This window comes from Solea senegalensis, linkage group LG10, assembly GCF_019176455.1.
Source record: "Solea senegalensis isolate Sse05_10M linkage group LG10, IFAPA_SoseM_1, whole genome shotgun sequence".
NCBI classification, from domain to species: domain Eukaryota; kingdom Metazoa; phylum Chordata; class Actinopteri; order Pleuronectiformes; family Soleidae; genus Solea; species Solea senegalensis.
Genome location: NC_058030.1, coordinates 23,543,074 through 23,556,679, shown reverse-complemented (window position 1 = coordinate 23,556,679; position 13,606 = coordinate 23,543,074). Strand labels below are relative to the sequence as shown.

General features: G+C 42.1%; 1 protein-coding gene across 5 annotated transcripts in view; it reads right to left on the bottom strand.

Annotated features, from left to right (window-relative positions):
* The window catches only part of mef2aa (myocyte enhancer factor 2aa), a 74,235-nt gene that overhangs the window by 13,570 nt on the left and 47,059 nt on the right, over positions 1–13,606 (bottom strand). For 3 of the 5 annotated variants that reach the window (XM_044035610.1, XM_044035608.1, XM_044035611.1), the window contains exons 4-5: positions 6,103–6,237; positions 3,920–4,142 (exon numbers count right to left, since the gene is read on the bottom strand). In XM_044035610.1, coding sequence (XP_043891545.1) covers positions 3,920–4,142; positions 6,103–6,237 — 358 coding nt within the window. Of the gene's footprint in view, positions 1–3,919; positions 4,143–5,900; positions 6,036–6,102; positions 6,238–13,606 lie in introns of all 5 variants that reach the window. The other 2 variants (XM_044035609.1, XM_044035612.1) reach the window with 1 other exon arrangement.

The window sequence follows — 13,606 nt, the reverse complement described above, 5'->3', positions numbered from 1 at the left end:
TCTTTCTATTATAAAACTACACATTTGTTTCTGAATCAAGGACATATAAAATGGTCATCCTTGGCTCAAGTTGTCTTAACGGTCAATGATTTTGATAATTGATTTGATCAGTTTGAGTGTTTTTAATATGACAAAGTGATAGATTCATTCTGTTGAAATAAGTAACTGACCAACATTTTTTAACATTATCTGACATTTTGTGGACCAAACAAGTACTTGATTAATCAAAAACAATGTTCAACAGATCGATCAAATCGTTATTTGCAGCCTTATTTAAAGGAACAGTCGTTCAGGCAAGGACCTAAAATAGCAACTCAGGACGCTGCACCTCTGTGTTTCCGTGGTTTTTCAGCTGCCAATTTCCTCGGGTTTCACGTTTTGATAGAAACACACAGCGAGTGAAGTGACAAGGAGGGAGTCGAACTGCACCTGCCTCCGCCTCTCACATGGCACATTACAGCCATGACAGGCTGTGTGGTCATTGTGTACTGAGGACTTAGTGGGATGTGATGGCCTGAATACCTTCAGAGTTACGCCGGTCCAGGCATCTTACAGACCCTCCCCAGCCTTATAAGGGCTGCCAGGGTATTGGGGGTGTGGGGGTGTGGGTGAGACAGATGCACCTGTCAACAGAGGGCAGGAAGCAGGAGGAGGGAAGGCGAGTTTGAATGAAACAGCGTGTTTATGGACGAGCTGCCAGTTACCTCACCTGTTTACCACTTTCAAGCACATTTCCATGCACAGTTGAGTGAAGCTACAGTTGTAGCTCGACGACACCAAGCATATAGTGTGTCTGACTCCTCCACACTAGGTGGCAATATGCCCCCTCAGGCATTTTCCAGTTGACCTCTTACTTCACTAACCAAAACGACTTAGGCTGACGGCCATTTGCACCGCTCGAGCCCTTCTCCTCCTCCATTGCACAGGTTGAAAGAGAGTCATGTGATTATAGACCAGGGGTGTCAAACTCATTTTTGTTCAGAGGCCACATAAAATAGTAAAATAATAGCATAATAACCTATGAACAACAAGAACTCCTTGCTTTTTTTCTCCTTTGTTTTACATTTAATGAAGGAACATGAAATTTCTTGAGAAATATAAGTGCAATTTCAACAATATCGTGCCTAAATGTGCTATTTACACATCACACTGGATCTAAAAAGGCACAAACATTTAGTCACAGATATCTGGAAGAGATTTAGATTGTAATCATAGTGTGAAATTTTAACAAATTCATCCTGTGGGCCGGATTGGACCCTCTGGCGGGCCGGTTCTGGCCCCCGGGCCATATGTTTGACACCCCTGTTATAGACTGGGTACTGTGTCTCATTTTTAAGGAAGCACATGTTGCGTTGACACAGGAATATCTGATCCGTCAGCGTAGGTAAGTCAGACGTATGACGTTGCACGCAGGAAGAAAGCACATGGATTCAGAGACGGTCAGAACAGTTAGAACAGTTTCTGGCCTCATTTGGACGTGTAAATAAATCCGATATGAATCAGATACGTGCATTTCCCGATATGTGCATCAGTTAATGCAACTTGTCCGCAATTGTGCATTATCTGCGATCACATGACTCTCTTTCAACCTGTGCAATGGAGGGCGAGGGCTCAAGTCAGTGGACTCATGTCCTAGTTTCATGCCTTTTAAGACTTTCAGGCAAGGATTTCCAATTTTTATAATAAACAACACCACTGTCACTTGTTCCTGACAAAAATAGGCATCAAGACCTGCAGTGTAAATGCAGCCAATGTGACTATAGTCACACATTATATGAGTGTATTATTCTGATTCAGCACATTAGAATGTGTACATGTTTTAAATGTATGGATTTAGTTGGTCTAAACATGCTTGTAACACTCATTGCTTCTACTGAGTGAAGAAACATGTGAATTCCGTCTGCATGCAGTATCAGCACTGTCGGGCAAAGGCAGTGACTATCAGTCACTGACAGTGGACACACACTTGAACCAATCACAGATGGACACGCCACCGTCCAGCTCGCGTGCTAAGTAGGAAGCCTATTGGGCAGAGCTACAGAGAGCTTATGAATCTCTCCGGGAGGACTTACTCGCTGGGCTGGAGCCCGCACCACTTGGCACTGAAAGGTCCGTGGTATCCAGCATGCCACCTAATGAGATGCACAGCGTGATATGATTAACCATCTGCATCCTTCTTACATGCGAGCAGAGAGCATGTGATGGAGATGCCAGACCGGACATGAAAATGTCATGTAGATCTGTTTCACTGCGCACAGAAGGAATGTGCTGCCACCAGCCGTCTCATGGTGAAGAAGTAACGCAGCACTGTGCGCTCAAAGAACGAGGACGAACCAAGAAGCAACTATTCACTCTCTTTGAAATCAGGCATCTAAAGCAGCTCATTTTTACCAAGTATCATTTGAAGGGATTCACCCAAAGGAACGATTGCTGCAGCATGTTTATCCAATATTAGTTTTAGCAAATAAAATAACCAAGCAAGGGGAATTATTGTGAAAGAAAACAAGCATTAAGTAAACTCCCTGTGAACAGGAAGGTGTCGACCAATTTCTGATATGTGTTTACATTTGAATGAGGCATTTCACACCTTGTTGCATGTATCTTGTGCAGAGGAGCCAAATCTTACAAACACCATCTGCACTGACAGGAGTCAGACCAGTCATACAAGTACTCTCAGAGACTGACATCATTTTTCCACAATGGTGACACAGTCTAAAGTGTGATGAGGAACATTTCAGGGTGTGAAAATAAACATGTGTCACACTAATACTGTGAATCAGCCATACATCCAAGGCTTCAAACCAAAAAATAATGACAATCACCAAAAATCCTTTTTAAGCTTTTTTCCCCATAAACAGCTGAACACAGGCTTAAAATCGGAACTTGTGAAAGGTTTTCTTTTAAAAGGGTTTTTTTATGGAGTTTTTCCTCACTTGACTTGTTTCTGACACGACAGTGACAATATGTACATTATAAATATGTAATATAATCTAAAATAAAAGAAAAATACAGTTGTTAACTATAAATATGGTCACATTCTGCTGCAACACATATAATCAGGTTTAAAATGAAATAAAGTGCTGTTAACTGAGTTTTCTTTGATGTTTAATGTTAAAGATGTTTCACCTCTCAGATCCTAATGACCTTGAAGACTGAAACTGGGTCAGGGGTGAACGACCTGCTTTATTTAACATGAGGACTCTCTGAAACTCTCCATACACATGCAAACATTCTAGGAGCAGTGAAATGCGGTTTCTGCCAAAGCCCCGCCTCTCTTCTTCTTGCATTTGGAGAATTTTTGGTCTGTTCACTTTCTAACTTTTATTTTCTTTCCTTAATCACCCTGGCGTAGTTCAGTCGTTCTAGTTTCTGTGATTGTGTACTTTGCAGTGTGTACATACTCAATTAATGACATGTTCCATGTTTGCAGGGTTACACCACCACGTACAGGCTTGGCATATGTACTAGAATCGTCGTATTTCATGTCGATGAAGACATTTTATTTTTATTTATAATTTTATGAACAAAATCAAAAAAGATGTGGATAAGGCTTGAATGTCATTTTAGTTAGAACTGAAGAATCGTGTTGGATGAGACGTGAAATGTCTTCAGCTTTACTCACGCAAGTCCAGTTGCTTAAATCAGTACTTAAAAATGATAAACAACTCGGTATCAGTACTTCAGCAGCCTTTAAGACCAAAGAAAGTGGTAAAGACAATGGTTTTTTTAACTCCAAGGTTGTGGGCTTGATCCCAGGCTCCGCTAGTCTACACACCGATGTGCCCTTCAGCAAGACAATGAACCCCACATTGCTCCTGGCGGCTGTGGAGGCAGCGTGTTAATGGGTATGATAATCTAAGACAGCATCCAATTTCCAATTGTTGTCGACAGTGGCGTGGTTCATCCCTGCTTCACTAACCTGCATTTCCTGCACTGGTGGGCCTCTGGGGGCCTCCGTTGGAGCCCACATTCCTGAGCAGAGAAGCCTGTGGAGGGGACAGCATCCCACTGTCGCTCAGAGAGGTCGTGGCCACTGCCAGAGACTGGCTGCCCAGAGATCCTCCCGGCTGGTACATGGCATTAGGATTGGATACAGGCACAGCCACATGCATGGAGAAGCTCTGCTGAGGCAACGCTGCAGGCTGGAAGAGAAGAAAACAAACACACAAGCAGATATTTACATACAAAGAAAAGGGGGGTGATGATGATGATGATGATGAAGGATCAGTGGTTGTGGTCAAGGCATCCAAAACAGAGAGCTACCCTTGACAACCATCTTTAATAATCAAATAACTTCACCAAGAGGTCAGAACAGGAAACAAAGGATGAACTCTGTATTTAACATTGATTATCATTGACATCATTCATGTACATTTAGCACATTGTCAGTGCAACAACAAAAACACAGACAGTAAAAACATGCATTCATGTGATCACTTGGACATTGCAGCAGTCAGCACTACACACTAGCATTCCACCGTGTTAGGATTCTCAATAGGACAGAAACGGGATGATGTGGAATCACAACCGTCGACTCACGACTCTCTACAAAGTGCTGACTGTGCAACGCGTAAGTGAGAATGACAGGTGGCAGTGAGGACGATTCGTCATAGCATTATCCAGTGAGCCGGTGGAGGTGTTATCATTAGTTGGTTAATGGCAGAGTGATGCTCTTCAGGTCAGGAACACAGAGAAAATGACTGCTTAGTGTAAGCACTAGGTTCTTGCACGTTTCTAATATTGTCACGCATGATAAGATCACAAAAGATGTGTGGTGTTTGATGACAGAGAGGGAAGATGCTAAATGCTAATGTGCTGCTAAAACAGTATACAATAAATCTAAATGTTGCACCATTGCTTTATGCTTTGGAGAAACTATAGAAAAACTATTTTATTCTTTTGGTATTGAAAAAAAAAAAAAACTGCATTAAGCTACTAAGCTTAATGTTAATCTTTCCAACATTTCACCTGTTCATGAAATGTGATCTTATCAGGGTGTGCCAAATTATCAGTTGCAGAACAAATCAAAAACCAAAGCTGCTGTCAGTGATGTCATCTTTGGGCTAACGTTTCGCTAACTTCCTGTCGGTCAAATGTCACCGAGCAAACATTCACACAGATCGCGGAGAATTGTCATAATAAACAGCTTTTTAAAAGAAATGAGTGAAATCTAATGGTGAGACAACAGACTCCCCTGCTCACCCTGACCTTTGACAAGAGCATCAGGGAACTACGGTGGCCTGCACACACCATAAAGGACGTAATTACTCTTTGTTTTTTTTCACTGTCGGTTATTTAAAGTGTTGAAGGTTCAAATACGAATGACTGAAACCACTTTGTTCTACGGCGAGGACGAGAACTTAAAGGAACGTTCAAAAACAGAGTGATTCAATGACAGTGTTTGCAATTTGCTAATTATATTGTTTCAATTTAAGATTTTCATGTGAAAAGGATTCATTTTTCAGCCCAATTACATAACAAGCGTTGAATTCAATATTCACTAGTTTGTCATTTTCAGGCTTCCGTACAAACATGGCAAGATTTATGCTTAATACTAATAAAAGCTATTTCTTTTTTTATTTTAAATTGTCTATACACTCATACAAACATACACTTTTGCTAATAAACCATCCTAAATGTTACATACTGTACCTTTAACATGTATTTTTATCACATCCATGTATTTCACTGACAGCAACTTTAAAAAAGAAAAAAAACAAAAACGCACACCCAGCACATTGGGCATTAATATTAAGCTACAGTAGATCTGAAAGAAGTTGACAGAGGTTCTGGGGTTGGGTAACAAAAAGAGGAAAAAGTTAAATGAACAAAAAAGAGTGAAAATCCTCTCTTTCTTTTTTGACAAAGCCAAGCAAAAACAGTGCATTTACAGTACTTACGATTTTATGATTTCTCATCATATTATCAAACTCCTCATTAATTTTTTTATACTTTTCTTCTGTGTGAGGAGTGAGGACATATGAGGCTTCAGGGTCCGGGCTATCACAACCTCTGTGTTCTTTCTTGTTTAGCGCCTGTAGTGAACATCAACATAAAGACAGGAATCAACACAAAATAGCAGGCGACAGAAGAAGTACTTACACCACAGCGCTTGTACAATAAATCACTCTCTTCGCTTAGTTTGCCGAAATGGTCGTCCATGAGGGGGCTGTGCCCAAAACAGTCATCACTGGGATCAGGACTAGCACAGTCATTATGGCCTTTGTTTCTCAATTTCTGAAATGAAATTGCACAGTTGAAAAGAAACAGTATACAAGACGTTGCTCTGTGTTGTTGTTGTTGTTCTGTACATTCCTACTGTTTAAGAGAAATAAATAAATCTCTAAGCATTTAGCAATTATTATTACAATTATCTAGAAAAGGCTCAATACCATCATTTTCCATTTGTGATACCGATAGCAACATCAGTCTGATACAGTCATTGTACATCTTTTATTCTACAAAGATATTTTAAAAACGAAGGTATTCTGCTCCCATGCACAAGAAACAAGAAATGATTAGGATAATATACTTGTATCATAATATTAGACCAATACTAATTGTTATTATTGTATCAGCTCATCCCGACTATTATCATAGGACAAACTATAAGATCGATACAAGGCTCTGGAATAACGACGAGCCGATATAAACTCAGAATCTACTGGATCAGACACGGGACAGATGAAAATGTACAAACTGATACCATCCAATAATCCTATATATCGCATGCTTCAGGAAACACAGATAAAAAAAAAAGAAAAACAGAAGGGAGGGGCAAGAAGCAGCAAGAAGACCCAGGTTCATGATCTGGTCAGAACAAAGGCTTTCTGCATGTGTGTGTGTGTGTGTGTGTGTGAGTGTGAGCAGCCCCATAGTTGAAAAGGTATAAAATGACTGTATCACACTGGTATCGGTATTGGCAGATACTCCGGTTTGCGATATCAGTATCAGACACAAACAAGTGGTATTGTGCCATCCCTAATCTGGAATGAGAGGAAACTGAAACGTTCGTCCATATCTTTTTATCCTTCAGACAAAATATTGTCCACCTTCCTTTTCCCCTCTTTCTCGCTCCTTATCATATCCCGCCCTGCCCCTGTCCCTTTCTTCTGTTCTTCCTGCCCTCTTGCTGCAAGTGTGTGTGTTTGCATTTTTCATTCAATTTCAGTTATGATAAGCCAAACAGCTGGAAGGAGCTCCCACATCAGAAGATCCAACAGAAGAGCACTTGAGTGGACTGTTTTCCAAGTTACCACATGTGGGGAATGAAATGGATTATCAAATACGGTTAAAAATGCCCATTAGAGCATGAAACTGAGCGATTATTTCAAAAGCAAAGGGCTCGTGAGAACATAAAGTGGTGTGTTGTGTCTTCGTAAAGAGCTGAAAAAAAAAACAAAAAAATGTCATACATCTAAACAACTAAATGCTGCATGCCATGCTCACTCTGCTCACTTTCATACACGGGCTGTTCCCTGCTCCTCATTACAGCTCTGAACAGCAGTGTTAACAAGACTCGCTGACAGCATGTGACAGCTTGTGATATCAAGGCAGTGTACATCAAGACATGATTTATGTGTGGCCCTCAAGGTTTCACTATCAGGCTGCTGCAGGTCCACAGCAGTGTCCTGCTCTGTCTGTGCGCTGTCTTGGAGGCCTCGTGTCTACAGGAAGGTCACTGACTCCGGTGGATGTGGGGTCAGAGTGTGAGCCAGAGGAGAGTTACCTATGTGTACTAATGAGACCTTATTTTCTCTCTCTCCCTCACCTCCTCCTCTCTCACCGTGTGCATGTGTACGTCCGGGCAGGGTGTTTCTACAGCTGCCACATCCTCTGGCAGCGGTGTGACACGACGCTTAGGTCTGTGCAGACAGTGTGGCTAACCCAGCACTGCTCACCACAACCTCAGTGAACATCACATTTCCTACAAAATGTGCCACGGCTTTATGAGACTTCTGCTCTACATCACTGCTCATTAAATTCACACACATTCGCATATTTCCTTTCCGTATCACAAAATCAATGTAAAGACGGACAGAAGACGGAGGTTGGACACGGCTAAAACAGAAAGAAGGAGGATCAGGAGGATCAAGCCCCCCGTGTTGTGTTCTGGTAGCATGGGATGAGTGAGAGTGTGTCAGTCATTAAGTAGAAAGACGTTCCTCACTTTTTATAAGTGCTGGAACATTGAAACCAGATGCAATGGAAAACTGTATTGTAGAAAATAAATACGATGCAGACAAAATGCTCCAAGCAAACAATGTGCAAGAGCTAAAGCGGCCTCTGATGCTACTTATCCAATAATACGTTCAAGAGCACTGACTGAGTTACCCAGTTACAGAAAGTAAAAATGTGGAACAAACACTGGTCTAAATCACTTTAGGTTAGAAGCCAGAACTTTAAAATCATTTTTAGTCTGACTGAAATTGTGTGAAATGTCTCAAAGTCAGACTAGTGCACTAAGATCATGTGACTGGGAGTCAAATTACTTTTACATGTATGTTCAACTGGACCCAAACTGGCTGAGTCTCTCTGCACATGTTGCACCGCTCCTGTCCCCAGGCTCTGGCCTGGAAATAATCGAGGAGGCCAGTAAACAGATGAAGAAAACAACATCAAGAATAACATGGAGACATCCAGACTGGTGCATTTTTCAACTGATGAAGAGACCAAATTTATGCTGTCAGCTTAAAAAATGGACTATTTTCAAGTTAAAAGACGGTAGACATGCGAGCAACTCGTCCCTAAAGTTGATTTGGTCTCAGATGAACTGGGAAACACTTCATACTAACATGCTGGAAGAGGGCATATCCATCAAGTTTAGTCAATTACTCAATTACCCACTAGTGACTTTACACTGGGACAAGAACAGTAGCCCTTGTAGTAGTCCGGCTACAAACTGTGGCATGGAAACTTACTGACTGAGCAGAAGCAGCAGCACAGAGCTCAGAATACCAGAATGAGTATGAAAGACACGTAGACGTGCTGTATGAACGTGTGAGTGAATCGGTGTGAATGGGTGAATGGCAAAACTGTTTATAACCTGAAGCTGTGGATAACTCACCACAGTAACCACGGTATCTGCTGATTTAGGTGACACGCTGTAATGCGTTATCATGACATAAAACCCGTGATTTTGTTTCTTAACGAACTTCAGACGCTGGTTTTGAAGAGCCTTGAATCGTGAGGTGGTTGAATTTAAAGTTTCTGCTTCTTCAGCGTCTCTCTTGTTGTTCTTCACACATTCAACAGCAAAATATGAAAGAGTAGTGGGGATGGTGTGTGTGTGTGTGTGTGTGTGTGTGAAAACACATTATTTTGTTTTTATTTATATACTAGTCTCTCAATTCCCGCATGTATTTACTGAAGTCTTTTGTTATTGACAGATGTTCTCTTATTGTACACCTGCAGTCCTGAGGGAAAATATATGGGGGGAAAAAGGAAAATAAAAGCGCCTACATTCTTTCAAACATAAGATTCCACAATGCCCAGAGGAGAGGGAGACAGAGAAAGCCTCTGGATAATGAATGGCCAGCACAGTACCACAGATGCATTACTGTTTGGTGCGGTACAAAGCAATGGCATTCTTCTCATTCTAAGAAAACGCCTTGCTGGTTCATTTCCTGTTTACTGAGTGCACTCTCTAGTTAGGGCCCTTTAAGGCCTGTGTTTACTGGGGTTAAACTATGCACTTTCTCCTCCACTGAGCCAAGGATCTGATCTCCAACCTGCAAATTTAAGTCCCAACCTGCTCATTATGTGAATATCTGGGTCGGAGCGGTCAGGCACGGCTGTGTGATTTGGGCAGGGCTACTCTACTTTCACAACACGCCTGGCCAACCTTCAGTACACCGCACCCACTGGCCCAAGCCATTTAGGGAAGGGTTGCAGCAGCACAGTGGGTGAGAGCAGGAGCCAGTGAACAGCGGACAAATCAGGCACTTAGATCTGTGCCTTGATACGATATGATAGCGCATGACCGACATTTGGTGTGCAAGACTCAATCATCACTGGGAAGTTTTAATGTATGTAACACCAAAGGGCCTGGGAAAGCACGGCTTTAATTCTCTGTGTAATGACTTGGCAGGTTTTCGGTGTTCCACAGACGCCGCCCGCAGCTCTCACTGAATGGATCACTAAATCAGCACATAGCCAAACAGGTGTCGCTCTTCCAAACACCTGTCAAGACCTGGCTCCCTGTGCTGGCCAGTCAGAAGCAGCCTCACAGAAACATGGCCGTAGAAGGGACTGAATGTCACATGACCCCCGGTCTTACATGTCGATGGAGCGCGGGGGTGACACAATACAACTTTATACACATTTGTGCCATAACAAGTTAGGGCTGACCGATAAATCGCATTTTCATTGTTATGTTAACACGTCAAAAAATCCTTTCACCATTCACCTGGATTCAGCTCTTTGTTGGCTATTAAATACGTCAATCACGGGAAGAGCAGCTTGTGATCACATGTGGTGTCAATCAAAAGTTTCAGCGCCATTTTGAAACCAGCGTAACTGAAGCAGGGCTTCAGACTGCGAGCAGAATGTAAGACAGTGCTTTTATTCTGAAATAAAATCGGACACTTTATGTTTTATCTGTGTTTGACTTCCTGTTCCACTCGTGCTGAATCGAACGGCACATCGTAATTTCTGCCTTTATGATTAAAGTATTTATCAGTAATACAGTAAAAATGAGAGGAAATGCTAATATTGTGCTCCCAGTAAAAAGAGTTAGTCTGCAGCCCTGTGAAGTTATGATGCAGCGGTTGTCCATGGGTATTTGTGAATGTAATAATGTGTCTTGGACTAAATATTTGACTTGATTGGACCACGTGGACCTTTGCTAATATAACGAGACGAGGTTGTTATTGTTTTGGTGTTGACTGCGTCCCCCAGTAGCCTGTGCTGAGGTAAAAAAAAATAAAGTTTCACTAAAAAGAAATTCATAGCTTCCTTAGACAGTTTTGTTGTGGTGCTGGACGACCCAAACATTTGTTCATTTATTGCAAATGTCATCGTCATCATGATATTTGACCAGTGTAATCTCAGGTTTGAGACATTTACACCTTAGTGGGGAACAAAGCAGCTGAACGTTGCTTTTTGTCAGTGTTCATACAGAATATTAATGTATCAAACCACATATTTAACAAACACGTAGAGAAGTTACATGTTCACCGTCTTGGTTACATCTTAACCAAGAACTATTGTACACTGTCCTGCTCTCTGTCTCCCTCTTTCTCTATCAGTGGTACTGCAGCCTCACAGTAGAAGTTCTTTTCTAACAGATATTTTGGTGTTTTCTTCAAGTCTTCAGTGCAGATGTCCGTTTTATAAACTATGACCCCCATTTTGGAGTTAAATGGACAATAGTTTGCGTTGTTATGATTTAACTGGTTTAAAAAGAACCAAAGATGTTGATGGAGGCTTCAAAAATGGCCTTTCAAAAACCAGTGTGTTGCATCATGGTGGGATGGCACTTTCTTAATAAAGATGTGGGGTTTTGTATTTTGGAGACGCCTGGATGTGAATGTGGCTGAAGCATCATCTGATTCAAGGATGATGGGCTGTTTGTTGCAGGAGAGGGCGGCTTGCAGAGATTCTGGACAAGGGAACTTGTGTAATCCATTCATGAGGCTCTGAGAGGCTCCCACAGATGAGTGGGACTGAGGCCAGCTGCGATTTTGTCACAGGAGTCCAAACCTGTATTGATAGAAATTTGGCTTTTTTTAAATGAAACCCGAGAGTCTTTGAGTGGCTGACGTCATAATGACAGTGTGCTTGTGTGATACATTTTCCATTACAGGAGACCTTGAAGCTTCTTTATAGTTAGGGAACCAGCCCTCCTCACGCAGCTGAAACCATGGGGGTGATTCAGAACAGTGAGTGCCTCTCCAGGTTTGCAACATGTTCAAAAGTAAATGCTATAGAGCAGTAAGTGCAACCTTCAAAACCATTATATACCATTTATTATAACTATTCTGCACAATAATTAACCCTTTAAACGTCTATATGAAAAAAGGCAGTTGGTCTACTTTGTGCTCAGTTCTGGGCAGTGGATTTAAGCCTTACTGTATTTCAGTTTTAAGACGACAACAAACACTATTCTCCGATCAAAAATAAAACCCAAACCACTGCATCAGCCACCTACGGTACCTGTTTTTTGAGACGTACTTTGAGTGAAATGGGTCCAAGCAATTTACTCTGCTACTGTGGGTCTTGGAAAAACCATTTCACTGCTACTATCTGCCTCTCTTGTACAGAGAGAGAGAGCTGCGTTTATTGTACCCATGTATTCATGTACTGTACTGTGTGTGAATGGAAGGCACAGTGAAAGGGGGAAGACAGTAGTTAGGTATAAAAGCTGGAGTTCAAAATTGTAGTGGAGATGGCTGAATGAAAGGCTTGATGAGCCCTTTTCTCGAGGTTTCTCCACTGTGCCTGAATCACAGCAAAGGGCTATACTTAAAGTAGCTCTCACAAAGTGATAGATCACCACCTGACCTATGACTGATGCACCACAGCTCTGAGTGCTGGACCCGCGACCCCAAGACAGATTGTAGCGCCATGCAATTACACAAAATGTTTCAGACAGGCCGTGTTTGATGCGTGCTGTGTTTGTTTTATCCTCCTAAATGCAGAGAGAAGCCATATTTTAGCAGGAAGCTGTGAGACGCTCTCCCCTCGCTTCACTTCAGCAGGGCGTCCCAGCCTCTCACCCTGCACTGCTGTGAATTAGCTCAGGCAAGGTAGCGTGTTAATCCAGATGACATCACTTTTGTGTCCGGGGCCGTTCCATGTAATGTGCTTATCAAAGGACTTCTTTGAGTGGGAACATACGAGGAAATCAGCATGGGGAGGCGGCTGATAGGAAGGCTTTTATCTGCTGGGGAATATTTCTGCTCTTATATAACATCTTAAAAGACTTTTATTACTGTCATGTTCTCTTTGCCCTGTTGTGCTGTAGTGTGCACAACAGGGGAATCAAAGCCTCTTTTTGTTGCTCTTCGGTCACTCGATGCTAAGGCCCATGCAGCACTAGGTTTATATGAGTCTGGAGAGTGAAGTCACTTCCTACTTTCAACCAATGGACGAAGCATAGCTCAGTTGGTGGAGCTGTATCGGATCGACCCATCGGACCAGTGATCTGGGTGATGGTATCTACTGACAGGGAGCTCCGTGGAGCAAGTTGCTTAAATTGTCAGCCGAATTGAAACAATTTCCCACCCGGGGATTAATAAAGTATTCTGATTCTGATCAAAAGATGGCTGCTCTTCGTTGGCCGCCATGTTGGATGTATGCAAAAACTAGTTGTGTTGTCTACAGAGTGAAATCCAATCACAGGCAGCCAAGTTCAACCAGGCTACTATAGTTACTGTAATACTGAAAACTACATGTCGTGAGTTGGGAGAGAAAGGCTATTACATAAGGAGTCCTCTGTAATTCCCAAACACATTTTGTTTAATCTCAAGACCATTAGTGAGTGGATTGATATCAGGATATGAGGCTGGATTCATGTCCTTCCCTCATCTCGTTCTATTGTCAAGTTACTGCGTCGACAGGAAGAGCAGCGGCGGGGGCGTTTGAATTTCATATTGTTGTCTTG